At 39.6% G+C, this 27,246-nt stretch overlaps 1 protein-coding gene across 1 annotated transcript in view; it reads left to right on the top strand.

Moving 5' to 3' along the window:
• The first annotated feature begins 1,485 nt into the window (after window positions 1-1,485).
• The window catches only part of TSPAN9 (tetraspanin 9), a 105,779-nt gene continuing 80,018 nt past the window's right edge, over window positions 1,486-27,246 (top strand). Inside the window, exons 1-2 of the mRNA XM_026867873.1 lie at window positions 1,486-2,235; window positions 2,389-2,468. Of these exons, the coding sequence (XP_026723674.1) occupies window positions 2,103-2,235; window positions 2,389-2,468 (213 nt within the window). The 5' untranslated portion in view covers window positions 1,486-2,102. The remainder of the gene's footprint in view (window positions 2,236-2,388; window positions 2,469-27,246) is intronic.

The raw sequence follows: 27,246 nt of genomic DNA, 5'->3' as shown, positions 1-27,246 counted from the left end.
TGTATGTGCACCATAGATGTGTATAAAAATATCCCACTCTACTTTGGTCACTGCTAATTTATCTTTTTTTACTTGGGTGTTTTGTGTGTATCCTTTTCTGCTATCGTATACACTGCTAAGTGGTCATCATGCAGTTGCCTTTCTGATGGACACATTTGATGCAGGTAGTTTTGAAAAGCAAAGTAAATAAACACTTAAATACAGGCTTGGACCTGCCTGTTGTTAAAATGTTATTCTAGAGCAAAATACGTGAGAGAAAGGTATTACACATGGAAATACTGGGTATTTCATGGCACAAAGTACTTTATGGTGGAGGGATCTTTTCTCAGAAAAAGCCTGTCAAGAAAGATACAGCACTGCTATAGGGTGTTGATTCTGATTGCAGAATTTTAAGGGGCTTTGGGGCATAGATATCTAAGGTTGAATAAATGCTATATTGTCTTTTCTCACAAGGATACCTTATAAATAACTAACAGTGTATTATAATGTGCATGTGAAAGTGTCATTTGAAAATTGTGCATAATTTTTGCTTTTCCTGGTAGCTGTATTTCTTTCACAGTGGCCTCCTAGTATGGTTTCTTTACAAAAAGTAAAGAATAACCTGCATTTTAAATTTGCTGTATCACTTTGCACCATCAGTGTGCTACTTTTACGCTTATGACAAAATGACGAATGTGGAAGCACCAGGCGTGACCTGAAGTATTTCTCTTCCTCCCCTCCAGGCACTTTACACACATATGCACAGGCACACGTGCGTGGTTGTGCCTTCTCTGTTTCAGAGTCCTAGCAGGCATGCTGTGCTACTATCTGGAAAAGAAACGTGGCGTTTGTGTCAGCTTTTTTAGTTAACAGTCTACCTGCGATGTCAGATGACTTACTGCCATACACAAGGACAATCTCTGACAAACTAGTTAAATAGAGTTAAATAGCTGCAGGTTCAGATATCCTTGTGTTTCAAGAGTTTTAAGAATTGATTGATGACCCTGTAAGAGACAGCAGGTCTGCTTTTCTGGTTATAGTTAATTATATCACAGGTGATGGCGTCACATTATGTGCACGTATAACTGAGACATGTGCCTATTCAGTGTATGCTGGGTGATAGTCTATTCCAGTGTCTATTCCCTGTCCCGTGGCATTTGGTTAAGCCAGAACAAAAATGTAAGTCGCTGTTAATTTAATGATCAGGGAGAGGTTAACACCTGTCTATCTAATCCGTACTTTTCCAGTATTTTATTGCATTAAAGGAGTATCACTGTCTCACGGTTCTAGCTCATAAACAGCTAAACAGTACTTGACATTTAAAGAGATTTTCTGTTGTGCACTTGTATAGTCAAGAGATTCTAATCCTATTAAAGATATTATGTCATGGAGGCGTGCTCTGTGGGAGAAGGCTTCTGCTAACTGGCTCAATGGGAAGCAGAGGGGAGGAGCGAGCAGGAGGGTGGATTTATTACTGATAGTTAGGTCAGGGATTTCTGTGGGAAATGCCCAGTGGTTGCAGTTGCTGATGATTTCACGGCAACAGCAGTGAAACACAGAGTGTGCTCTGATAGCTGGTTACTGAATGAGATACTGCAAATGGGTGGAAAGAAAAAAGACAGCATGTGAGAGAGAGTCAGAAAGACACAGAGAGGGAAGCTGAGAGCAAGCAAAGTGCTCCGGCTCGAGGAGAGTCACCCAGGTGTACTGCAGAAGCTTTTTGGAAATGGATGCAAGGACCATCTGCTGCCTATAGATTAGAGGGCTATAGACTAGGGGTAGAGAGAAAGATCTTATGGCTCTTTTGAATAAAAATCGAAGTTCTGCATAAGTGATTCATCAGGATAAATGATGAGTATGCTCTTGCATGGGATATTAATGTATAAATCCATGCTACAGATAGACAGAGTACAGCCTACATTGCTATGAAAAATAAAGCCAGCAACAATGCAGTGAATAAATTCTGCAGTGAATAAATTCTGCAGTGATTATCTGATTTATGTACGAAGAAAAAGAGAAGCAAAACACAGACAGCTCTTATCGCACTGTGACATTTTCAAGGCACTGCATTTAATGCTGAGAGATGCTATACATTAAATCTGACAACTGTGAAAAGAGAGATCATGGAGAAGTCAAGTAGTGAGGATTCTTCAATTCACCGGAGTCCATCTTTGGATAGCAAAGACTCAGATTTTGCTAAACCTTCTACCTCAGGGAGGCAATTTGGTCGAGGTTTTACTGCTGGAGCTTTCTATGGTACAACGGGATCACGCACACAGAGCCACACTGGGGTCGGAACCGGGACCGGCGTTGGGACTGGGACTGGCGTAAAAAGTGACAAATACAGTGCACCCAAAGGCAGCAAATACGTGGTCTTTTACCTGGATCTATCCTTTGTTTTCCTTTTAGAATTTAAGAAGTGCAACATGGCAAGAGGCTGCCTGTGTTGTTTGAAATACATGATGTTCCTTTTCAATTTAATATTTTGGGTGAGTACTGCCTTTTCAGTTGCCTTCATTTGTTAGTGTATCCTGTAGTGCTACATTATATGTATAGTGCATCTTTGAAGCAGTACAGTAAGTTCCCCCCTCCCCTCCCTCTCTCTCTCATACCTGCTTGGAATATTTTCAGTGTTAAACTTGTGTCTGTTGGGAAAATGTACATGCTTTCTGTATCTTTATTACTACCTGCTTACTGTGGGTTTGGCAGTAGTTCCTCAAACTTGATGTTTTAATATCTGTTTTAAACTGTGTTATCTAAGAAAAGGCAGGATTGTTGCCCTTTAAGGAAGAGCAGAATTATTGTAGCATTAAAATCCTGCAGTGGCAGGATTTTTGCATTCTGTTGTAATACTTCATGTTCCATTAAGTTGCAGGTTTAAATTTGAAGTACGTTCTCATTGTCACCATAAATCTCATTTGTTTTTTTGTAAACTTCATTTGACAAACTGCTTTTTCATGTCTGTCGCACTTCTCCAATTAAAAACAGTAAATCACATATGTTCTAACCTCTTAAGGTATCAGCACAAATGTGAAATGACTGGAATGGTGAATTAATCTGGATTCGGTTTCAGCTGCACTTGGTGTGTGAAGTTGGAGACTTGCACTTGCTTCTGAGGGATCAAAATTGATTTTTCTCCATCAGCCAAGAGGCATGAGGAGTTGTAACGATGCCTCAGCAAGCAAGTTAAAAGCATAATGGTTACTTTGAGCAAAGTATTTTCATGTACAAAGGAGAGAGGAAAAGTTAAGTCATCTGGCAGCAAGGCATCCTTGAGTGAACAGCATTGTTTGAGGAAATCACAGGGTAACTGAAGTGTTGAATGTGCATGAATATAGCCCAATATGAAATGGTTTGCTTGGTTTGAAATCAAAGGTCACTGCTTTCCTGGTGGTTGCAAAGCTTGGACACAAGAACAAAATCATTCATAGCTCTGATCCTGAAATACATAGTATGCTTCATAAATAAGTGAAAGCACCATCCCTGGATTTATTTTGGAAAAAAGGGGCATTAACAATCTAGTTCAGATAGCTACCTCTGGTATAGAGGTATCATTGTTCAAATCAGGAGGCTTACTAGCAGCTTCTCTGTCTTGACCTACTTCCTAAAATAACCTTTAAGAGCAAGAGTTAATGGGAGATTTGGTACGGTGTTGGACCACTCATGCAACAATGAGCTTTTATCAGTAATAGACTGAATTGATACAATTACTGAACTTGTGTCTTAAATAGAAGGGTAGAACTGGTCATTGAAGAACATCTGATCAAAGTTCACTGTGATTTTTTTTTTCTGTACACAAACCCTACCAGAAAGTTGCCTTAACTATTTCTGGAATAAATCACTTTGAACACACTAGATTAATATCAAGCTGGCTATTTGACCCAATGCTGCATTACTTTGACAGCCTGGAAGTATTTTTTTCATATGCTATATGTTGTGATTACCTTTGGAACAGCTTTTTTCTGATATTATTACTCATGTCCCCTGTGATCAGGTATCTCTTACCCCTCACCTCCTTAGTTGCAATATCTTTCTTTACTTTTATCTCCTTCCCCAGCAGCAATCTTCTTGACTCTGCATCAGAGTCCATTTTTCCATTCCTTGAACTCACAAAAATATTTCAGACCTCATCTTCATGCCCATTTCTGTCTGCTCAGCTCTCACTGGACTTATATACACACATTGCTTCTGAGGTTAAAACTAGCCTACCATCTGGAACAGTCCTCTAGTGCTCTGTGCTGCTTCAACTCTTACTCTTAACTCTTAATCCCCTTTACACCCTCCCCACCATGTCCTTTGTTGTGAGGCTTATACTACTTTTCTTTCTGTTACTAAAATTTGTCACCACATCACTGTCTAATATTCTAAAAGGGCTTTTTGTATGAACCAGGCTGTACAGAATGAAAATGATACTCAGGAATGGTGAATCTCAGAGATTATAGAAAAATGCTAAATGCAAGATATCAGGTACTTTTCAAAATAGATTACAACAGAAATTTGATCCACCAGCCTGGTTTAAGTTGTTCAGAAGTCCCCCTTTCTTCACTTCATCTGGCTCGTACTCAATTTTGCATGCCAGTCTTGATGTTCTTATGCATCATTCCAGAGGACTGCAGCCTTGCTAGTTAGTTATTTTTTTAAGCAGGCTATTTTATTGTCTTGAGCCATTCAAATGAATAACATTATCATCTCTTCTAACTCATGGAAATGCATGCTAGAATGAATCAGAATCATAGAGTGGTTTGGGTTGGAAGGGACCTTAAAATTCATCTAGTCCCACCCCCCTGCCATGGGCAGGGACACCTTCCACTAGCCCAGGTTGCCCAAAGCCCCGTCCAACCTGGCCTTGGACACTGCCAGGGAGGGGGCAGCCACAGCTGCTCTGGGCAACCTGTGCCAGGGCCTCACCACCCTCACAGGGAAGAATTTCTTCCTTATATCTAATCTATCTAAAGTGAAAGAGGATAGCCTTTTTCAATTTAAAACCGTTACCCCTTGTCCTATCCCTACACTCCCTGATCAAGATTCCCTCCCCATCCTTCCTGTAGCCCCTTTAAGTACTGGAAGGCCGCTATAAGGTCTCCCCAGAGCCTTCTTTCCCCAGGCTGAACAACCCCAACTCTCTCAGCCTGTCTTCATAAGGGAGGTGCTCCAGCTCCCCAGTCATGTTTGTGGCCTCCTCTGGACCCACTCGAGCAGGTCCATGTCCTTCTGATGTTGGGAGCCCAGAGCTGGACACAACACAGCACAGGGGGTCTCACCAGAGCAGAGTAGAGGGGGAGAATCCCCTCCCTTGCCCTACTGGCCACACTGCTCTTGAAGTTTGCCCGTTCTCATTGCTTCATTCTGAATTTCTGCTAAGAAACCCAAATCCAAAAACGTGAAGTTGTGGCCTACTCCTGACCAGTGACAATCATCTGTTGTAATGCCAGGTGACTTGTTTTCAAAAAGAGAAGACTCTTTTTTAAGCATAAAATTTCCTGAACCTGTAATTCAAAGCAGAATGAGACTCCTGGTCTTCAGAGGCGAGGAGGTCATTTCCACATTGTTATCTTCTAACAAAGGCAAGAGGTGTTTTGTTTTGTTTTTTTATACAGGAACCAATTTAGGCAACTGGAAACAGAGGTGGAAAAACTGTGGTTTAGGGAGTCTTTAAACAGGTGCCAGCCTAGCAGCTGTACAGCTGCAATAGGCAATCCAGCTGACCAGCTTGCTTGCCACAAAGCCACATTGTTCTGAGCCTGCAGTAGCAGAAAGCCCGTCTCATGGAAGGTGTTCTTCTGCCATAGCAAAATGTTGTTTCTGAGATGCTTCCTCTGAAAATGAGGACTGGTGGTATCCTTTGGCACCCCAGACTGCTGGGCACAGTTGTCTTGAATGATTCTTGGTGTTGGCCCAGAGAAGGATGTTCAGCTGTAGGAAAAGAGGAATCTTTTCCCCTTATTTGCTTCTTGACACAGAGAAGAAGACTGGGACCTAATCTGTCCCTCATGGGGCAGGGAGCTGTACTACTCCCTCAGTTGGGCAGCCAGCTCATATATATTTGAAGACCAATTTTATATGTATACTATATATTATACACATTATTTTTATATGGAACATATTTTATATATTTTATATATATACACACGTATAGGTTTGAAGGTGATGGAGAAGTACAGCGGTTAGTGGATTCTCTCTGTTGTTATGCAGTAAACATACGGTCGCTGTGATAACTATGACAGAGCGGTGGTGCATTGTTTCTGCCCAGCAAGAATTCAGTGCTTGTGAATTAGATTAATGACAATAAAGTATAGTTTTTGAAAATTAGTATCATGTATATTAGTTAATGTGGAAGGATCGCACATGAGTTCTGCAAAGCAAACTGATCTAAGTGGGGCGCAGCAGTGAGTTGAAACAGAAGGTGTTTCTCCGGCGTATCACTAAGGGATTCAGGTATTTCTCCGTGGCCTGCTGATTCTTAACAGTTGTTCTTGGCCATCTGGCATTGCTTTCTTTTAGAGATTAGGATAGTCTGAGCTGAGGGTTAAGGAAGCTTATAGAATTTAATTGTGTGGCTAGGATGATGATTTAAACTGAATTCATTCTAAGTGCATAATATGTTTTGCAAAGGAGCTAGGTAACTACAAATGTTAGTTGATTTAGTTTCTCTTCGAGAATATTTATGTGCAAACATAGGGAGATTTTAAAGTAGCCGATATAGCTCTGTAGAAGAAAGAAAATATTGATTTTTGCTTCTACAGATAGCAGCTTAATTCTCAAGAAAGGTAATCACCAAACGTAAATGTTAGGGTATATGTCTTTCTAGGGTAGATTTTATTTCATTGTTTTATTAGAGAAAATGATTACAATAATTATTTTTGCAAAATGTATCAGAAAAATCTTACTGGCTATAAAATGAAAATTCTATAAAACATACATTTTAAAAAGAAATTTCACTAATGAGATGAGAATTTCGTAGAGTCCTAAAAGGGAAATTTTGAAATGACAGGAATAATTTATCGAAATTTCACTAGAGAACTTCGTAAGTAGACAGTGGTCATGGTTAAATTTTGGGTTGTTCTATATGTAACTAAGGTTAATGAGTCCACATAAAACACACCTTGTTAGATTTTAGCATTACTTAATTTTAATATAAAATTCATTTTATTAGGAGGAATAGAAGGCAAGATTATTACATCTCTGATTCTGTGTTAAAGGAAGAGCTAAGGAAAAGCTAAGTATAACCAAGAAGATCCTTAATGTGGTTTATTTTAAAAATTTTTTACATTTAAACCACTACAAAAAATATGATAGGAATAATACTCATATATTAATGGTATAATTATAAACAGAAGTTACACTTTTATCTAAATTAAATGGAGTCAGATTTACAAATTCAAATATTTAATGCTCAGTTTCAAAGTAAATTTTATTATAGGTTGCAAGCATTTTCCTTTCACTGAAATGTAAGTCTAGAAGAGTAGAAGATGGGCTGCAAACTTGCTGGTCCAGAATTAGCAGCAAAAAGTCAAACACAGCGAATTTTTCACTGATACTCTGTTGTTAAAATGATGGATAAATACTATTGCTCCTGAAGAGTATTTTTCTACATTATGTATTTATCTAATTTAATTTTATAGTGGGAGTAATTAATATTTTTTCCTGTAGATTAAAAAAAATGTTGTGTGTTTATCAGTGAGCACAAAGACAGCAGCCATGCAGGTCACTTTTACTAAAGTCTCAGGTCAGACTAAAAGAAAGGGAGCAGGTCTGTTCTCTGGGTCTGGCTGCTGTCAGAGCTATTGGTACTGTAAAGAAGCTAAGAATTTTAGACTTGTTTATATAAGGTAATCCATACTTATTTATACCAAACGAGAACATATACTGTAGTGCACTGTTTAGCTTGAAGTACAAAGCTTTAATGCTTAACTGAACCTGTTGATCAGACAGTTAAATCTGATGAAGAGACTTTTTCCCTCTACATAACTGAAAGTTAATCTCTGAGGTTTAAGAGGGGTGGAGAATTTGATTCTGAAATGAAAACGAAATTAGTAACTACAGACAACTTAGAACAGGGAAAACATTCAAATTCTCTCATTTTTGTTGTCCTTCCCCTGGCTGCATTATCTGATATTCCCCATTTTCTGACACAGGGAATAATGACAGGGAGAGACAGTGTGTGACCCTGGGATACTTGTCTCTTGACATAATAGCAATATTTACTTCTGTCGTATTTTGACTCTTAATGACGTAAGTCATCACTGCGGTGACAGTTGCGGTACTGTCCTGTGAAAGTAAGATTACTCAAAACCAAACAAACCCCTGCAAGACAGAAAAAAAAACCCAAACCAAAACAAAGTAAAATGGTGAAATCTAGAAAAAGTTAATGTTTCCAGTCAATTAGCAGGAAAAATTCAGTTTTTAGTACGGATTTGATATGCTGTGTAAAGATTCCATCTTTTAGTTTTATTTTACCCTCCAAATGGTAGAGTGCTGCTGGCATGCCTCTGCAAACATGCACCTTGATGGGGGAAAACAGATAAACATTTCAGCATGTCAACGTTATGGCTGGGAGGAGAGGGAAAAGTAATATTTAGTTCAAATGGTGTGGTGTCCTAATGAATATGATGTAAATAGAGTAAATTTAAAAACCTGTATGACAACATGACAGGAAAATGTTCAAAAGTTATTTGAGGCCTGAGAATAGTTTTAATTTAAAGTAGCGAGGTTTGCTTCAGAGCTGAGTTAGACTGCTTAATCCAGGTGGCAAGGGCCCCATAACTGGTTTTAGGGTCTAAGCTGTTTCAATTTGCTAGGAAAGACATCCGATATGGCATTTTTCACAGTGTTCCTTCCACTAACTGCTCTTTGCTAACACCATTTCTTTCAGGTGGTTTTATTTTTTTGGTGTGGGGTTTGGCTTGTTTAAATAATTTTTGTTTTCCTTCATTGTGGAAGTGATTTTACTCTAGCTGTAGGTAGGTGTGAGTGCCATTTGTGTCTTTTCTTTTGGATAAAAGATGAGTTGATTCATGACTCAAAAAACAGATTTATTGTATACATCTGCTATAATGTAGCCTGCTGGACATAGTTTAATCATTTTTATATGAGAAGATTTATAGTCATTGAAAGTGAGAAGCGGAATAAAAATTTCAAATTGGAAAACAAATTACTCCCCTCCAGCCTTCCCTGTCCCCCTGTGCTCCCAGTGTTAAATCTTTCTTTAAATATATGACTCAGGTTCTATTCCTCGTATCCTCCAGCTTCATGACCTTAAGCAAATTTCTTCAGCCTTCTGTGTCTCAATTCTGCTAACTTTTAAAAGCAATGATGATAGCAACTTTTATAAAGAGATGGTTATAATCATGGGGTACAATTATTGTTAACTTTGAATAAGCTTAATAACTGTAATGTTTCTTACTTACCTCTGGACACCTAGACCCATGCAGAACATTTCAGCTGCTTGATTTGGGCTTGATTGGCATGCTCTCTTTTTGTCTGTTCCTGCTACCTTCCAGGTAAGTCAGTCTGCAAGAGGCTGATCCAAAGGAGTATAATCTTCCTCATGGAGTAGAGGATGAGCTTGTAACTCCATTATCTGGCTGTTAGAAGAGGCATCTCATTTGCTTATGTAAATACTGCTGACATAGAGCAAGACCTGAGTAGAAAAGATGGGAGGATGCAGTCCAGTTGGTGGAAAGTAAAGTTCAGTTAGTTGGGGGTTTGCCATACATAAAGTTAGGATGTTCCTAATGGGCAGCCAAGTTGCCACAGGTAGTATGGTATACTGCACTTAGTAGATCCTCTGTGTTCATCCCATTTAATTTGTAAAGTTACTCAACCTTTCAGCAACTCATGGCAACTGTGAATCAAGGGAGTAATTCTGCTGGATATCTGGGGCTTTGTTTTAAATATCTTGCAGAAATAAATAAACCACACCTTCCAAACAAAGTAGAGGAACCTAATATGGCTGATGGTGTGTTTTTAACAGGGAATGTTTGCTGAACTTCTTGGGGACTTGTCACATAAAACTTAATCATATTAATATCACTTTACAGAAATTACTGCAGGCACTGAACTCAAAGCAATTTCACAACTTTCTGAAAGAAATCAGCTCTAAATCAACTCACATCTCTATTCAGCTCAGCCCCTTGCTGCTTAGGAGTAACTTAAGTTGCTGAATACATTCAGCAGAGATAAATGAACTTCCAAGTGTTTGGAAATTTGACTGGGATTGTTTGTCATCGTTCTTAATCAAGGCATAGCCAAGTTCCTACAATCTGACTAACCCATCTGAACCCATCTTTCAGTGTTTAGTGTCACAATTAACATGCTGGCTCTCTTGTCTCTCACCCAGAGCCTCTGTGCTGTCTGGGAACACAGCTGCTGGCTATCCCCTGCATCTCTTGGAAGGGGATGCAAGCTGAAGCACAGAATGACCAGCTTGCCATTTCTCTTCTTCTTTTTTTTGCTTCCATGTGTTTGCTATGTTTTTGTTGTTAAATGTATTAAATGCAAATTAACGTTTCAGAGTCAACAGAGATTTAATACTGTTTGCAAATATTACTTCTGTTTTAGTGGGGGAGGAATTCTGTACCTGTGGATTCTTGTTGAATCTGCTTGGTCCTCACTGCAAGCTGCATTTGGTACTCCTGTCTTTTTGCCTGTCTTCTGACTCTCCTCAATGAAAACTCCTTGTCCTGTTTCTAATCAAGGCACCAGGGATATGTAGTTTTGAAAATACATTAGACTAATGCCTGTATGCCTTTCTTTCCATATAACACTGGCAAGTCATGAGCTATCAGAGATTAAATTTGTATCTTTTTTATTTCTTTGTGACTTTCCCCATATTTCTGTTTTATGTGCATTCTGGTACAGTCTCTGCTGCTGTAGGTACAAATTGTAGGTCTGCAGTAGGAAATGATCGCGTTACTGTTGATTCTTGAAAGTGTATGACACGTCTTGAGAGTTGCTGCAAGGAATTAAAACAAGCAGAAATTGACATGCTAATCATGTGTTGCAGAATTATTAATTTCTAACACTGTAAGGAGTTGTGACTGACAAGTATTTATTTTTACTAAAATAAGTGAGTTTTAATGGGTTTTAATTTTTTTTATGGTGAAGAAGAGTGAAGCAAGACAATCGTGATCTACTGATGAAGATAAGATTATGAACAGATGACTATAAGCTGTAGGGGTTCATCAGCTTAAAGAATTACTGGTCATTAGCAGAAATGCATTAGTTGCTCGCGTGCACGTTTCTACCATGCTGTACATGTGATGCAAAGCATATGAACTTAAACCTAGCAGTTTACTCTGCAAATAACGTGTGTAGTGGTTAACAGTGGAAGCAGTTAACTTGGAGTAATTCTGTCATATACAATCACCTCTATATACTGCAGAGTAAAACCACTGAATCTGAAATGATGCAAAAATGAAACAGAGGGAAAAGAATTGGCACTGTGCTATTCAATCAAATTTTCTTGCTTAATTTGCTTTCTTAGAGAACTGAAAGTTCCTAGAAGGTCTACTTCTGAATCAGAGGTTTGTTCTTTTAAGCTTCTTGATTGATGTATTAAGCACACTTTTCTTTGAATGATACTGCTAAGTACTTACATTTTATTAGTAGCTGTGTCACTGCTGAGTAGCGTGGGTTCTTCACAAGACTCATTTCTTCCTCTCTGTTGTCTTGGAGAGTTTCCAACCAGTTATGATCTTAAGCAGGTAAGAGAGCTGTCTCTCAATGGACTGTAATTCTGAAATATAAACATCTCGTTTTGTCTCATTTCATAGTAGTTTTAAACTAAATTGGTGGTTAAGAATCTTATTGTCCTGTACTTGTGTGCCCTTCCCACCCCTTTTCTGCTTCATTTAGCTATTGCTGTGTCCCAAAGAGTGCCTTTTCTTCTGCAGTGTCCCTTGGATACAGAGACACAGTTAAATTATTAAAAAATAAACTTTATGTTCTCATCCTTAGAGTTTTGATTGACCTGTCTTCTCCATTTGCACTGCTTTAAGGAATTACATCTGTTGCCATAATCCCAGAGTGTCTTAGGACCGCTTAATATATTTATCCTCTTGACACCTTGTAAGTATGGGCTGTGTTTTTATCCTCCTGATACAGATGGAAAGGTGAGCTGCTGAAACAAAGAGAACGTCTGCAGTGGAGCACAGGGTAGAGGGCCGAGAGCTATTGGAGACCAGAACTAGCAAGTCCTCATGCAGCGCAAGTTCAGCACAGGCAGACTTGTGTTGAGTTCTGGATGGCATTGCCCGTGAGCTCAGAAATGCTGCTGATGACCTCTCTCAAGCCTGGGTATCTTTGCATGGTCTTCCCTGCACTTTCATTTCCAGATTAGTTTGGGCAGAGACAGCTTTAATCTGTCTATATCCATGGTGTAGATGTGTCCTACTAAGAGACGTGTACAAAGTTAAACTGAAATTGAATCTGAATCTCTAAAGTCCTTGGGAGGTATCTTAAGCAACAGGCCATCTGTTGCACACCATGCCTTATGAGAGACTTGATACAGGCAAGCCACCTCTGAACTCCACACACTTGTGTAGCATGGCCCACAGGCACAACTCCTTTCAGATTTAGGACCTGTAGACCATCCTTTTATTTGGCTGTGCACTCCAGAAGTCTAGCGTATCACTGACTTTCAGAAGTGTCATAGAAATCTTCCACCTCTCCATCACCTGCCAAATGTCACTAAGAAAACTGAACTCTTCTTGAGATCCGATAGGTGATGGTCAAGGTGAAGACTTTGCTACAGGATGTCCCTCTTCGTGGTGTCCATTGCAATATTTTTATTTGGACTCCAAACCAGCTAATAAAATGATTCCATAAATGATAAAGAAATAAAACGACATTGTATTTAACACTTAGAGAAGGTAGAGATAAGAAGATGAAAAAGTTTCCTGTTGCACGTGTGGCAGTCACAATTCCTCCTACTTTCCATAGCTCCTCAAGCCATATGTTTTTTTCTCCTGTCAGAGCCATGTTTGCTCTAATGGCTTTTCCAGCATGTGGAATGTAAAAAGAAATCTCTGGTGGGATCTTTTTTCCATTGTCAGCATCTGGGTAGATGTTGGGTTTATGGCTTTCAGTGCAACATTGGTTTTGGGTCTTACAGGACATACTTTAAAATGCAGATAACTAGTGTTATCTTTGATCCTGGTTTGTTATTTTTGTGTTTATTTAGGCTTTTTTTTAGGTGTTGTTTAATATGCTCTTAGAAATGACCTGTGGAGGTAGCTATGATGTATGACCTTGGTGTGATAGAGCTATCTGTTACTTTGGCAGGTTGGAATCCCATTTTCTTGGGAATTTTAACTCTCTCTTTCTGCCTTTAGGTGGAAATGGAAACTGGCACTATTGTTGGATTTTCTCCTTGTTTTGTTTCTTAGCCTGTTCTTCCATTTACAACTTAATTGGAAAAAATCATTCTTGTGATTTATGATTTATTAGATGTTAGGGGTAAGGTTTCTATTATTCTGTTGTAAGCATTTAAATTGATGATCCAAATAAACTGCTGTGTGGTTACAAGTTAAGACAGTTAAGACTACTTTGTTTGACTTCTAGTTGTTTAATTTATCTGTCATTCGTGAGGCTCAAATGTAAAACTGAGTATATTAGATCAGACCAAAAGTTTGTATATCCTGTCTTTGAAAGTAGAGGGTAAAGAATGCTTAATAGACACTAAAGGAATTGAACAAATTCATAGAACTCCTTTGAGTCATTTATCCTATGGCCTTCCTAAATTCTTTAGCAGTAAGTTCACTTGTTTAATTATGTATTCTGTGAAAGGGCGCTTCCTTTTTGATAATTTCAATAGATGCTGACAGATATTCTGAAAAATGGGGAACTGTCTTCCTTTCTGCTTGTCATTATTTTTTTAATTACTGTATTTTATTTTTATTTTGTTTTACTGAAATGGGAGGAAAAATCAGAGGAATTCTTATTTTAAATGAGGTTACTCAAAATTAGCATTTAGCAGTGCTTATCATAGCATATGTTTAGATCATAGAATCATAGAAAAATTCTACGTTGGTAAGAACCTCTAGAGAACGTCTGGTCCAACCTTCTGTTGAAAGCAAGGCCTTAGATTATGTTACCTAGGGCCCTGTCAAGCTCAGCCTTGAGTATTTATAGCAAGAGAGCTTCCACCATTTCTCTTGGTAACCTATTACAATATTGAATTGCTTTCAATTCATTCAATTTGTTCTCAGTTTTTCTTATAGCCACACCAAAATTCTCCCTGAAACAACGTGTGTCCATCATTTGTCTTGGTGGCAGTCTGCTGGATGGTCTTCCATTTCTTGAGCTGGAACAACCAAACCTGCACACAGTAGTCCAACTGTGGTCTACTGCATAGAGTGGAATAATCACCTTCCTTGATCTGCTGGATATAATCTTGCTGATGCAGCCTGAGGCTGGATTTAACTGCTTATACTACTATTTATTCTGTCCTGGTGTACTGGGGTGTAGCTTTTAACATCGAGTATAGAGCAGCAGCGTGCACAGCACTCCATATAGTGTTCAGTGAGATGAAGCAGCTTTATTGTGAGGACAGAAATATTTTGAGAATTTCCACTCATACTACATTGCTGCAATTAAACACTTTCATCCTTTTACTGTTTTTTCCTCCAAGAGTGGATCTGGTTGCCTTCCCTTGTAGCCTCTTGTGAAGTACACTTCAGCTAAAACTCTTCTGCTTTGAGCCATTCAGCAGTTTTTGTAGTCCACCCTGCAGCTGTGTCACTATAAGTCATACTTACTTTTAAACTCCATCCAACTTGAATGTACAGTTGGCACAAGTGCTGACAAGAACAAAAACATTGATCTTTTCACTCCCCCATCCAAGCAGCCGCAGTGTATGATTGTGTTCTCTAATACAGTGTATTGATTTTATGCATTGCTATATGTGTTACACTGCTTCACAGTATTTATCGGAACTGCTGACTGCTTTTTTCTTCCACAGTACTTTTATTTCTGGTTTGATGAGGGCTTCTGCAGTCCAGCGAGTGCTTGTTTTCTCTGTTTAGTCTCATTAACAGCCTGTATATCTCAGAATCATGAGATTTTAGGAGTTTATGATTTTTACCATGGCTGGGGGTGGGGTTGGTTAATGGTTGTAGGGTTTTGTTCTGTTGTTTTTGTAAATAAAAAGCTAATTATTTTTTTTGTACTCTCACGCATAGCATTTTTTAAAATGATACTTTATATTTTAGACTTACATTGAGGGAGTTTGGGGAACCACTAAACCTTGAAAATAATGTGTCTGTATGAAAAATAGTCTGTAGAAATAGAGGTGGTATTTTTAAAAATCTTTTATTGAAGTGCAGACTGCATGACAACTCTGTGTGTTTCCAAACAGTGTATCTGTTCTGACATGTGTCCTACTTTTAGTCCTTTTAAAAGTTCCTGAACGTGTTTTCTTCAGAGGGCTGTCTTAGAGCCCAACGGTATTTCTTTCAGGATACTTCATCTTACTTGTCCTTACAAAAATAGGTGGGATCAAGCATGTTTCCACAACACACAGTTCTGGAACGTCCAAGAATGCAGGTTTCTCACTTAAAAACTTCTGCAGCTGTGTGTGAGCAGTAATAAATGGTTGACACAAGCCTCTGGGGACAACTTTAAATGGGTGAACTGTTCCCTCTTTCAGCAGATTCGGGGATTTTTTTTCCCACTGGTTGGATGCTGTGTTATGACCCTGACCCAATCCTTAGTGACAGCTTGTTGGGCTGATTAATGTAGACTCCAGAGAATAGCTCTTTGCTGTCTGATTGATTCACTTTGCCAATAGAATTCACATTCCTGTAGTGTGAATAACAAACAAGTGTTTTAATGAGTGCCCCCCAACCTATTCCAAATGGAATAGCCTGATTGGAGCCGTGCATGCTTTTGGAAAGCTTGAATACTTGCTGTATGTAACATGCTGAAGATCCACTGAATTATATACTTCTCCCATAAATCCAAATTAGAAAGTTAAGGATGAATTTTCTTCTGCACCATACAATTAGACACAGGATCAGAAATTTCACTGGTATTTAAATTGTTACTATCTTCTAATTTTTCTGGTTCTTAACCACTGAATTTTTTTTTTCATCTCTATGCTTTCCACCCTGGAATATATTTCTCATGAAACTATTCTTTCTTTGCAACGTTACCTATTTTTTATCACAAAAGGTGGGAAAAGATCTGTTTTTCCTTGAGGCTGTCCTTATTTCCTGTATCCTTGATTCCCTGATGCTGGTATTTTTTGGTGATGTCCCACCTTGTTTTGTGGTTCTGTGTATAACTCTTCCATAGGTATTGGCTGTGCCAGTTCTTGCTCTTGGGAGACTCTCAGGAGTGTGAAAGACAGATAGCATCATGGCACAGCAGGAAGATAGGGGAGTGAAGCCAGAGCAACAGAAAGGAGAAAGAATTTCTTGTTTGGATCTGGATGGTTTCTGTTCCTTATTATTAAAGAACTCTTACAACCGCAATCAGGAGACCCTGATCCTGGATCTACAGAGTCCTCCAACAAACATATTCAAGAAAAATGTCCATAAAATTAATATAAAAGGAGGAAAACAACACTATTGTAATTCTATATCGTCTCTTCCTTGTGGGAACATATACATAGAAGTAGTTCTGTCTTTTAAAGCTTTACTGTGTGCATCAAAAAGAAACATGAGAGAAAATGGGGAGGATAAAAGCTTCTTTAATTTTTACCCCTAGTCTCTTCCTCCTCCTTTCTTTCATCAGAATCCACAGCACACAATTTGTGGCTGCCCCAAGTTTAACTATACACCTACCTCTCTGTTCTCCATATCCAGTCTTGCTGGTACTAATGTCGTAACTGCCCTTTTGTGATTCAAAATTTGAGTAACTGAGTGGGGGAAGCAAAGATCCTGATGAGGTTATGATCAGGTTTCTGGGGAATAACAGCTGCTGGCTTATTTGCTTTCTTTCCCAGCCTCCGTCGCAGAAAGCTGAGAGGGTTCATTTGCACTTGTGTGAGGCACTGCTTTTAAAAATCTGATAGCACTGTGCCTGCATGCACACAGTTCTCTGACGTGACTTCAGATTTTTGAGTGGATCATCAGTAGATTTTTTTTTTCTGTTTTCTGTTGAAAGAAGCTAAACACTTTCTAAAGAACCATCTTTCTGTCTCCAGCTTACTGGTAAAAGGTTCTAGAAGCTGTAATTACAATACTGCTTTACAGTCTCTGGCATAATTTTTTGCTTCGTTGCGGCTCGGGGGAGAGATGGAAGCTTCTTCCTTCATTGTTTCTGCCCTGTAGTGTCTCCTACTTCTGTCTGTTCTTCCAAGACTGCATCCTGATGTGACATTCATTTCAGCAGTGGCTCTTTTTGCTGCAGTATCTGTGCAGATTTATGTCTGGTCATTGATGCAATGTATTTTCTGGGTAGTCAGCTCAAGGTTATCTGTGTTATGTGTTGTGGGCAGGTTTAGCAAAGAAAACATTCAAACCCAATAGCATGAAGAGGAAAAACAGGCTTATTGAATTATGTCTGTTTAGGATTATATAGACTGTATAGACTAAAGATCTGTTTTAGGGTTGGAATGAGCACAGCAATGCTGGAAAAGAAGGCAGTGTGTGGAATCAGGAACATATGCTTGAAAGGAAAAACCTTGGGGCACAGAGTTTGCCACAGAGACATGACAGTGTCATCACTGTGCTGGATGGACCCTGAAATATTTTTTCTCTGAAGGATTAGATAGTATTTATGGTGTTTGTTTTGCCTAAATTAGGTGTCCCATTATTTCAATCAAAAAATGGTTAATAAACACAGATAGAGAGCATGACAACACATTATCGAGTTCGAGATTGAGCAGTGCCTTATCATCAGAACTGCTTTTTGAGACTGAGCAGAGGCAGCCTTTTGCCTAGCACTCCAGAAAGCGGGAGCAAGAAGAGGATGCAAATATTTTTGGTTCTCCAGGGTTAAACAGTGAGCATTGGAGAAAGACCGAGTGCTTTCAGTCATGAATATGCCTAACTTAAATGTTTTTGAGTACTTGACAGTAGTTGAGCCCATTAAAATACGCCTTTTAACAGAATATATTGGTTTGGGTAAAGTTGTTATTTTATAACACTTGTTCAAGTGCTTAAAAAATCAAGCCTTGTACTCTAGTCTTATCTCAGATCCATTTTTAGAAAATTATGCCTGAGCCATCAATTGCAAAAAACCCAGCAAAATAGGGAACTAAAAAAAGGCCAAACCAACAACTTCAGGGTAACTCCTGAACCTGAACATACATGATCAAAAGTAGGATTTTTGAAGGGTTTCATCACTGACTGGGCTTTGCTGCTGCTGCTGAAGTCAACTCTCTCAAGGAAGAATGGGTTGATGGCCAGTTTTCAACTCTTGAAGGCCTGGTACCCTGTTCAGTGACTGGCCAGACCCTAGCAGCTGAGGATTTGTTAAACTTGCTCTCAACAGTGTGTGACAGAGTTCTTTGTGTCTTGAAAACTCCATTGTCTTTCCATGGACAGGAATCATCTGGCCTTGATTATCTCTCTGTGTTAATAGGTGTCTGCTATGCAGATCTATGCTATGGGTGCTGTATCTGAGAGATTCCCCAAAAGCTCACTTCATACTTGACAGAGAGACTGTGGTTAAACTTGTTCTAATGTCCGTGTTTCAGATCAGACAGGTAAACATGATTACAGGAGCTTCTAAATTGTTACTTTGTATATGGCTGAAACAAAGTGAGATGGATCTTAGCTTGAACATTCAGTTTAGCATCACTGTGTCTGAGTGATTAATGACAAGGATGTTTCCATTTGCAGACTCCCAGGGCACGTGGACTTGTTCTGGGGTTTTTTGACTGTTTTTTTGGTGATGTTTTTATTTTCTTCTGTGAGTAGCATTGTCTGTCATTTAGTGGGAGCCTTAATTTAAAATGTACTTGGCATTAAGCAAAGACTCTCACCTTGGTTTAGTTGCTGTTCAGTCACATGATTCCAAGTTATCTCTGGAGTCATGAGACTAATTAGGAAGAGACTTTTAAAAGTTGTTTTCAGAGCCTAGTCATTCAAATATAGCAATAGGGGTAGGAAATACATTTCAGCTGACAAATGGCATGAGCTTTTATTTAACAGTACTTATTCAAAGGTAATGAATTGGAAGACCTGCTTAAATGAATCGATTCTTCTATCTTCAGAATAGTGTGGTTTTGTAAAAGAGATTCCTGCTGATTCTGGACTGATACGCCCATGTGATCCCATGGCAAAAGCATGAAGAGCTCCATTTATTCATGACTTCACGGGGACTTTCCACAGTGAGTGTAAGCCAACAGCACAGGACACTGCCATAGCTACCTCTGAACTGTAGCCATGAGGCAGTCTCTTTACAGAGGTTTCCTTTAATAGTTTTGCTCCCAAAAAGAAGCCTGGTGATGATGCCTTCCAAATAGGTTTGGGATATACTGGCAGAGGGAAGCATGAGGGTGTCATATTGTGCTTATGTGTCCTGTAGATGAAAGACCTTGTAGTTTTTTCATTCTCTAAGCAAAACCTGGGGATCAGAAGTGAGACGAGCACAAGGACCTGAAAGATTCCGGGTTTGCTTTGTGATTATGTGCAAGTGGCTTTCTACTGCTGCCTTTCATGATGTGGAAAATTGCTGAGATGCCTTTTGTCAGGCAATGGCTCTGATGCAACCTGATAAAAGTGGAGTTTGTTATCTTTTGGGTCAGCTTGACTACTCTTCCCTAACCACCGTCTAGGCAGCAGACTGATATCTGGTGTGAAATAAAGGTTTCACAGCCTGACGTTGCTGAGGTAAAGCAGCAACATTCATTCTCACAACCAAGCTGCACTATGCAACAACACCCGTATGCAAGGCTGACTGAAGGTAACCTAAGCCTAATCACCATACTGAAAAACACACCCCTGGGAGAAGACCTCATATGTTAATATTGGACCACCTTCATGTAATGAGTTGGACCAATAGGAAAACAATTTGACTTAAGTCACACTTTGCCAATAATGCAAAAAGTGATCAGTTAGTTCCACACATACGGAGGGAGATCTATTCATATGGATTGGACTGATAAGTCTTATCCATCTCCTTCAGAATATCAACCCCACTTTGGTAAGAAATTGTGCCTCTGCTATTCTGTGGACAATGCCCAGGTGAATTTTTAATATAATATGATATTTGGCACTAATGCGGTAGGTGTACTTACCAATGGCAATTCCGAATCTATTATATCTGTCACCTTAACAAATCACCTATCTTTTTAACTTTGCAAACCTGTCTCAGTGAAGATGCTAGAGAGGGCTCTGACAGGCAAATTCTGAGAAGTGGCTACACATATAAGCCTTTGAACATAAGCTGTTGACCAAGTCTGGGACTAAGAGTGGATCCACCATAGCTGAAGTTGTCTCTGAGAAAGAGTTTAGAAAGCAAGGGTGTCCTTTCTGAACTGCATGACTCAGTGGGAGGGCCTCACTCAGCCACACTTCAGACTTATACTCTCAACGTGACACATGACAGTAAGTGAAATAAATAAATAAATACAGTTAAGAGTCAGGAGAAGCCTAATACTTTTCCTGTGCTAACCCTTCAGAAAGGAAAACTTAACAAAAATCCAGGATGAAGATAGGGACAAGGAGTTTTAAGACACCTTTCTTCTTCATATTTCAAAGCTTTTTGTTAAGGTAGACACCTGAGACACAGAGGGTTTGACTGTCATAACCAGGGTCATGCAGGAAGACATGGCAGACCTGAGAGTAACCCTAAGTACTTCCCTTCTAGTCAGGTCCCCTGTCTGCTAAAGATTATCTCTTTGCTTTTTGTCCCCTTTTTTGCTGTAGTTTTAATGACCTCTGGAGTAGCAAGCAGATTTTATTAGCTATGTTGCTTGTGGTCTGAGGGCTGTATAAAAGTGTTCCTTAGTGCAGCCATTTCTATCTTAGAGGTCTCCAGCTCTTCCAACCCTATGAGACTTGAATTAAACTCTCAGCAGTGGAATGCCACAGGATACATACCTCATACTTAGGAGAGCTCTGGAGAAGGGGGTTTCTATAAGTAATTTGTGAGTGTGAGGTAATAACAACTTCTTATAGGTCCCATTGCTTTGTTGCTGCATGGGCCTGACCTGGATATATAGTCAGATAGGGCTAACCCATGAATGTCGTCTGCACCCAAAGCATTCAAGCCATACATGGCTCAAATGCTGTACGTTGGCCACCTGTAATACATGTAGTCGTGTCTATTGACTTTGGTGACTGAGGTAACTTGGAGAGCTTTCCACTTCTTGCCCTTTTAGTGCTTATCCAGCCCAGGAGCAGATGTGCATGTATCACAGAAATAGTGGCTTTGGTGAGTCAATGAGACCCTGCACAGTAAAACTGCACCAACTTCTCGAATAACAGAAGTTGCCTGCGAAAGCATTGCTATTAGTGAAAGTGTAACAGAAGAAAATAGCTCAGCTTGTCTCTAAAACCCAAGGCTGATATTTCAGGGTTCAGAGTCAGCAGAAAAAAACCCACACAAAACTGTGTTTGATAACTGCAAACCAAACATGACTGATGCAAAAAATTGATAATGCAATACAACACTGGGCATCCCTACTGCTTTTTGACATTGCCCTTTGGAAGAGAGTGATGCTCAATGCAAAACACTGGGGAATGTGAGTGGTTTAAAGTTTTGATGCTTAGGACAGAAAATCTATTTGTTTGAAAGGAAAAATAGAGCTCCCTGTAAGAGGGCTTGTGTCTCATCACAGCCACATAAAATAATCTTGTCTTGATAATTATAATTTTCTGTCTGGGAGTCAGACCTGGCAGTAGAAAATAGGTGCTCTTTACTGACTTGCTTATGGGTCACAAATACTCGCTTTCAGAATGATCTGAGACGGGTTGTTGCAGTCAGGTTTTTGCTAGGCTCATGGGGTTTGAAGTAAGTGAAAAATTGATAGGTGAGCTGCAAATAGAAGCCTAAAACTATCTCAAGCCCTGGTACATAGTATGTACCTGCCAGCCAAGAAATTTGTCCTGGGAGGAAACTTTAACTTCTATTATTCTATCTGTCTATGTGAGTCTTCTGCTCCTTTTGGGACACTGCAGGTAACCTGGAGTGGAGCACAGTGGGGCTCTGTCTATGTTGTCATGTGCAGAAAGTACCATCTCAGGATACCACTCAGCAACTGAGGTTCTGCTTGATGAGATTCTGAATATAAAGACAGTAAAAGGTGCTCCCAGCAGCTGAGAGTTTGTGATCTGAAATGGGAAATACTTCTCTGTGTATATGTACACATGGTGAGCTGGAATATAAAGTTAGAGAGTTATTTATGAGAGCTGAGAATTGAACCCGTGTCTAGAGGTTTGATTAAAGGTCTTGACTGAAATACTGCCTTCCTTCCCTTAGGACTTCTAGATGATCATGATCTTTCTAGGGTGTTAAAGATTTCTGAAGTCAGTAATTTGGCAGACACTTCCAGTAGTCCACAATGTCTCCATTCTGAAGTGACACTGAATACAGAATGGTCTGTAGACTCTGCAGAAGGAAAATGAATCTTGAAAAAAAGGTGATTTATCTCTGTGTTGTCTCTCTGGCTCTTCCAACTGGAGAGGAGGAAAGAAATTTCAGGAGGGGGGAAGCAGTGAAGCCAGAGTCCTCCTAACGTCTGTCTAGTTTGTGATTGTTGTGTTCCAAAAGTAATTGTAGAGCAGCTGACTGTAAATGTGGTGAGAGCTCTTGAAATGAGAAAAGTAATTGAAAAGTGAAGGGAATACGAACCACACTCTGTGAATCCTTCCAGAAGAAGGATGAATTTCTCATGCTGATCCCTAGGGTCTGTCAACCCCAAATCTAGGATTCCCAACCTTGGTGAATGGTCTCTCTGATTGTCTCCTGGGGATCTGTAATCCAGACCCTCCACACAACCCCAATGTAGGAATTTACTGTATTTTTGGCTTTCCTGGCTGCTGTTTGTCATGAAATGAAGCACATACTCATCAGAAAAAGTGAGCCAGAGCTGTTGTATTCTTGGAGGATGGCTCATGAGAACAGAGTTTTTATGTACATCTTACCACATGTAAACTGACTGTCTGTTAAAGGAGAGTACTTGCAAAGGAGAGAGAAAGAATATAGCGTGTACCTTTCAGTGATGCTGCTGCTCACTGGTACAACAGTAATAGGTGTTATGAGGAGGATATTGGAGGTTTCATCCTATTGCTTTTAGCAGCTGAGTTGTCCTTATGAAAGGAAATTTCCATCTGGGGGTTGCCCAAGCTGACCAAAGTCTGCCATTTCAAAAATAATTTCCTTTGAGTTTCTTAGGCTAGGACAGAAGACTTAGCTTGCTGTTTTTACACCCATGGGAGTGTATGCCATTTATGTCATTGGAAAGAAGTCTTGGGAAATCATGAATAGTACTTCTTAAAAAAAGTGCACTGAGTTTTCTGCAATGAAATTTGAAGATAATCTAACATGAGGCTGTCATGCACATGTGGCCTTCTAAAGGGATGAAGGAGGCAGAAGAGTGAACACTGAGCAAGCATTCTGTCTAGAAAGCAATCCAGAAAAGGTAGATAGCTATCACATAATAAAGTATTTATTAGCATTATGTTTTTATGAAAAAATCAAATTATTTTCAAGATGGCTGTGAATACCTATATGGTTGTATATGTGTGTGTGAAGATTCTGTGTATAGTGGTGTAATAGTTACAAGATGTTGCTCTAGGAGAAGTTAGCCCTTTTTTACTTGCATTCGTAGTAATACAGGCGTGGTGGCAGGTAAATTTTACCTTAATCTGTTGCACTTCCTTACTGAAGTAATGTCATTCCTCTGAGAATGCTGATGCTTCATGCCCAGTGTCATGCTGCATAGGAGCTCTTCTCCACTTTACTACCTGTAGTTAATGAGCACATACAGTTTGCCTGTTTCCTGGGAAGTCCATGACCATTCTCTGTCTTAACCTCCTCCACTTTTTCAAGCCATGCATAAGGGTAAGTCATGCTAAGCTGATCTGTATCCTGGTTGATTTGTCTGTTTTTTTGTTTTTCTGTTGAAATTGTTTCTTGGTGGCCAAGATTTTTTTAATTAGTTGTGTAAACCCTGTTTGATCCGATTAATAATATGGTAGGAACCTGTAATATTCTTATTTGCCAAATGACTTTGCTATACTCACTTGCTAACTCTAACTGGAACTGTTGTACCAAGACCTCTCTTGCCCCTATTTAAGGCCAATACCTGTTGTTGCTGAAGAAAATTAAACAAAACTTCTATGCATCTAAGCAATTAAGCAGTGTTGTACCATGGGGGGAAAACAACTTTCCTTCATGACCCCTGATCTCAGTACTTACTGAAGAAAGAGATTCAATTACCCATATCTTAGGATGCAGAGCTGCACATTAATATATTTTATACTCTTTTTCTGTGTGCACATCATCCTAACTGATCTCAAGGAAAAGAAAGGCCTTTTCATTTCCAGTTTTCATATTCTATTCAGTCCTCTTACTGCCAAAAGTAATATTAAATACTCTAGAGAGAAGGTCATTTATCAGGAAGAGGGGTTTTGGGACTGGTGAAGAATTAGGTTATCTTTACACTATGAAACCACAGTGTCAGAATTAGGTCACAGTTTCCCTTAATGTCTCTGTGTAACTGGCTGAGAAATCTATGGAAAAACTGAGATAGCAAAGAGTGTGTTCTTGGTGAACCAGGGAAAGGCACTTAGTTTTCTGTGTTGATACTGGTCCAGTGCACTGCTAAGGGATGCACTGATGCTGTAAGTCACTCAAGTGGATCAGTAAAGGTACTTTTCGTAAATCTATGTAAAAATTATGGCTCACATAGTGTTTGGGGGCCATCTAGCAGATGATGGGTTTATTTCCTTTGGATGAGAGGCAAAACAGCCTTCCTGGTCCTCCTGGCCACTTTTCAGAAGTGCTGGAGTGCTAATCCTGGCATCCTAGCCAAGACCAGCTCGGATAATTATGCACTGCCTTCTTAAATTCCACATCGTGTCCAAGCGGGCAGACTGCTCTTCAATTCATGTCCCAAACGTGGTATCATAGTTAGGTATTTTCCCTGCTGTACCTTGTGCTGATTATGTGGATCTTACACAGTGCTACTGCTTTGCTTTTACCACAGTTATTGTTGTCCTCTTATTGTTGTGTTGAGGTTTGTAGAAAGAGCTGATATCCTTATTTGACCAAATAACATAGATGGGGAAAAAAACCTAATGTAAGTGTCAGAACAATGTCTCGAGATTAGTAGCAACCTGGACCTTGTGGCGCAAGGTGGTGTGTAAATGCACTTATAGGCAGGGTCTGTTTTGGGAGCTTTTACACTCAAAATGAGGCAGGTAAAGGGATAAAAGTATGCAAGTGGAGTGAACAATTGGGGTGACAGGTAGAACTTTTGCTGATGAAACAGGAGTGGAATCAATTCTGCTGAGCTAATTCTCAACAGGAAGGGAGAAGAAATGTAGAAGAGATGGGCTTCATGAGCCTCTAGACCAAAGAAGATAGGGAAACTGGGTAGAGCAGAGCTGAGATTAGCAGGTTGTGAAAGCTGATGTTCAAGCAAGTGGCTGATTGGCACAATGGAAGAAATTTTCCAAGCATAACTCGTGTGTGATCATCAGAACCCTTTTTGCCTACTGTGGGACAAGCTGGACTCATTCTCCTTGCTTGGCCTTTGGGTCTAGGTTCCTGGTATCCAGTTCTGCATGGCTTGGGGCAAGTGTGGAATACTGTTGCGTGTCTATGGACACAAAAGGGGGAACAATACTTTGTTCCACAGCTTACACTTCAGATGCTTTGTGGAGTACAGATAGTCCCACCTTAGTGTTTTAATTCATTTTCCACCAAACGCTGCATGCGCACATGGGGTGAAATGGTGCTGGGATGGAGCATCTCATGTAACTGGTGACTGCTATGGTCAGTGCAGCTACTCTGCCACTAATGAAAATGGTACAGAGATTTTTAAGCAGCTCAGGTGGGCCAGCTTTCTTAAGCAAGGAGAAAAAGGCTTTTAGTTTCAGATTAGTGTTGCTTCTTTGAGAGGAATATCCTCTGATTAGAAAAGTCCTGAGAAGACCAGATTGTTCTTCAAACCACCTGCTTGCAAAATGGCTCTCTTGCATCTACTGTGGAGATCTCACTATTTGTGATATTGGGGAACACTTGCTATAAACACATCTGCTGTTTATGGTAGTGTCCTAGCGCATAGGTACTTTTTATGATGCTAGTTTATGTAAAAATTAGCCTTGAAAAAAAGGGATTTTTCATTCAGTCATTCCCTGCAGAATTTTCTGATATCTTGGCTTTCAGCGACCAGATATAAAAAGCAAAGTGATTTGGCAAGTCATTTTGTGAAAACCACAGCAACGGGCCTGCACATAGCCCAGCAGTGAGGTAGGTGTAAGATGTGTTCCGCACTGGCTTCTCATGGCCCTCATACCTATATGTGACATTTGAAATAGCCTAGCCTGAGGAACAGAATAATTCTTTACTTGTCGCAGTACTTGTGCTGAATTAGGAGAGCTCAGCATGTTTTCCTTAGTGCTCTTTTTATTGTTGAAAACCAAACAAAATGCACAGGTCTACATTTATTTTTTGACTGCTGAGTGGAAGTAAGTTTTACATTTTTATTAACTGTGTTCTCCTTACGGAGAGAAGCTATCCTAGCAAGTGATGGGTTTATTTCCTTTGGATGAGAGGCAAACCAGCATAGTTTCACTGCTTCAGCTGCTCAGACTCTGGTTTTGTTTGTTTATGATTCTTGTCCTCAGTTCTGATTCCTTAGTTACCCCATTACTGAACAGCTGAACATGACCACCCAAGAGAACAACTTTCCACTTGCGTGTGTTGTGCAAATGTAAAGTTTCACACTTCTGGAAGGATATATTATGTTGTGATGCTTCTAGTACCTTGGCTCTGTGTGAGCAGAGAATGGAAGAAGAGGAGGAGAAATGGGTTCTTATAAAAGAGGAGGTTTGGTTGGTTGGTGTTTGAGCCTGCTCATAGTGTGGTTTTTAAAAAAAAGCTCTTAAACATGAAGTGTAGAGGGACCTGACTGTTAATTTTTACTGTAAACAAAGGGTGTAACAAGTAAAAGGGGAAGTGTGCATTTGGAAAGCAAGTAGTCAGGCTGTTGTAATAACAGCAATTGGCACAAAATTGGAATTGAAAGAGGCTTCTTTTATAGTAACTTACAACTAGAAGACTTGTAAGAGTAAGTCCTTCCATTGACTGATTATGCTGAGCTCCTTGTATTTTTAGTGGGAGTTGAGTGATGACTCAGTA

The sequence above is a fragment of the Athene cunicularia genome, assembly GCF_003259725.1.
Source record: "Athene cunicularia isolate RWA chromosome 1 unlocalized genomic scaffold, athCun1 chr1_part2, whole genome shotgun sequence".
Lineage (NCBI taxonomy): Eukaryota > Metazoa > Chordata > Aves > Strigiformes > Strigidae > Athene > Athene cunicularia.
Note: the sequence above shows the minus strand (reverse complement) of the source record. Positions and strands in the feature narration are given on the sequence as shown.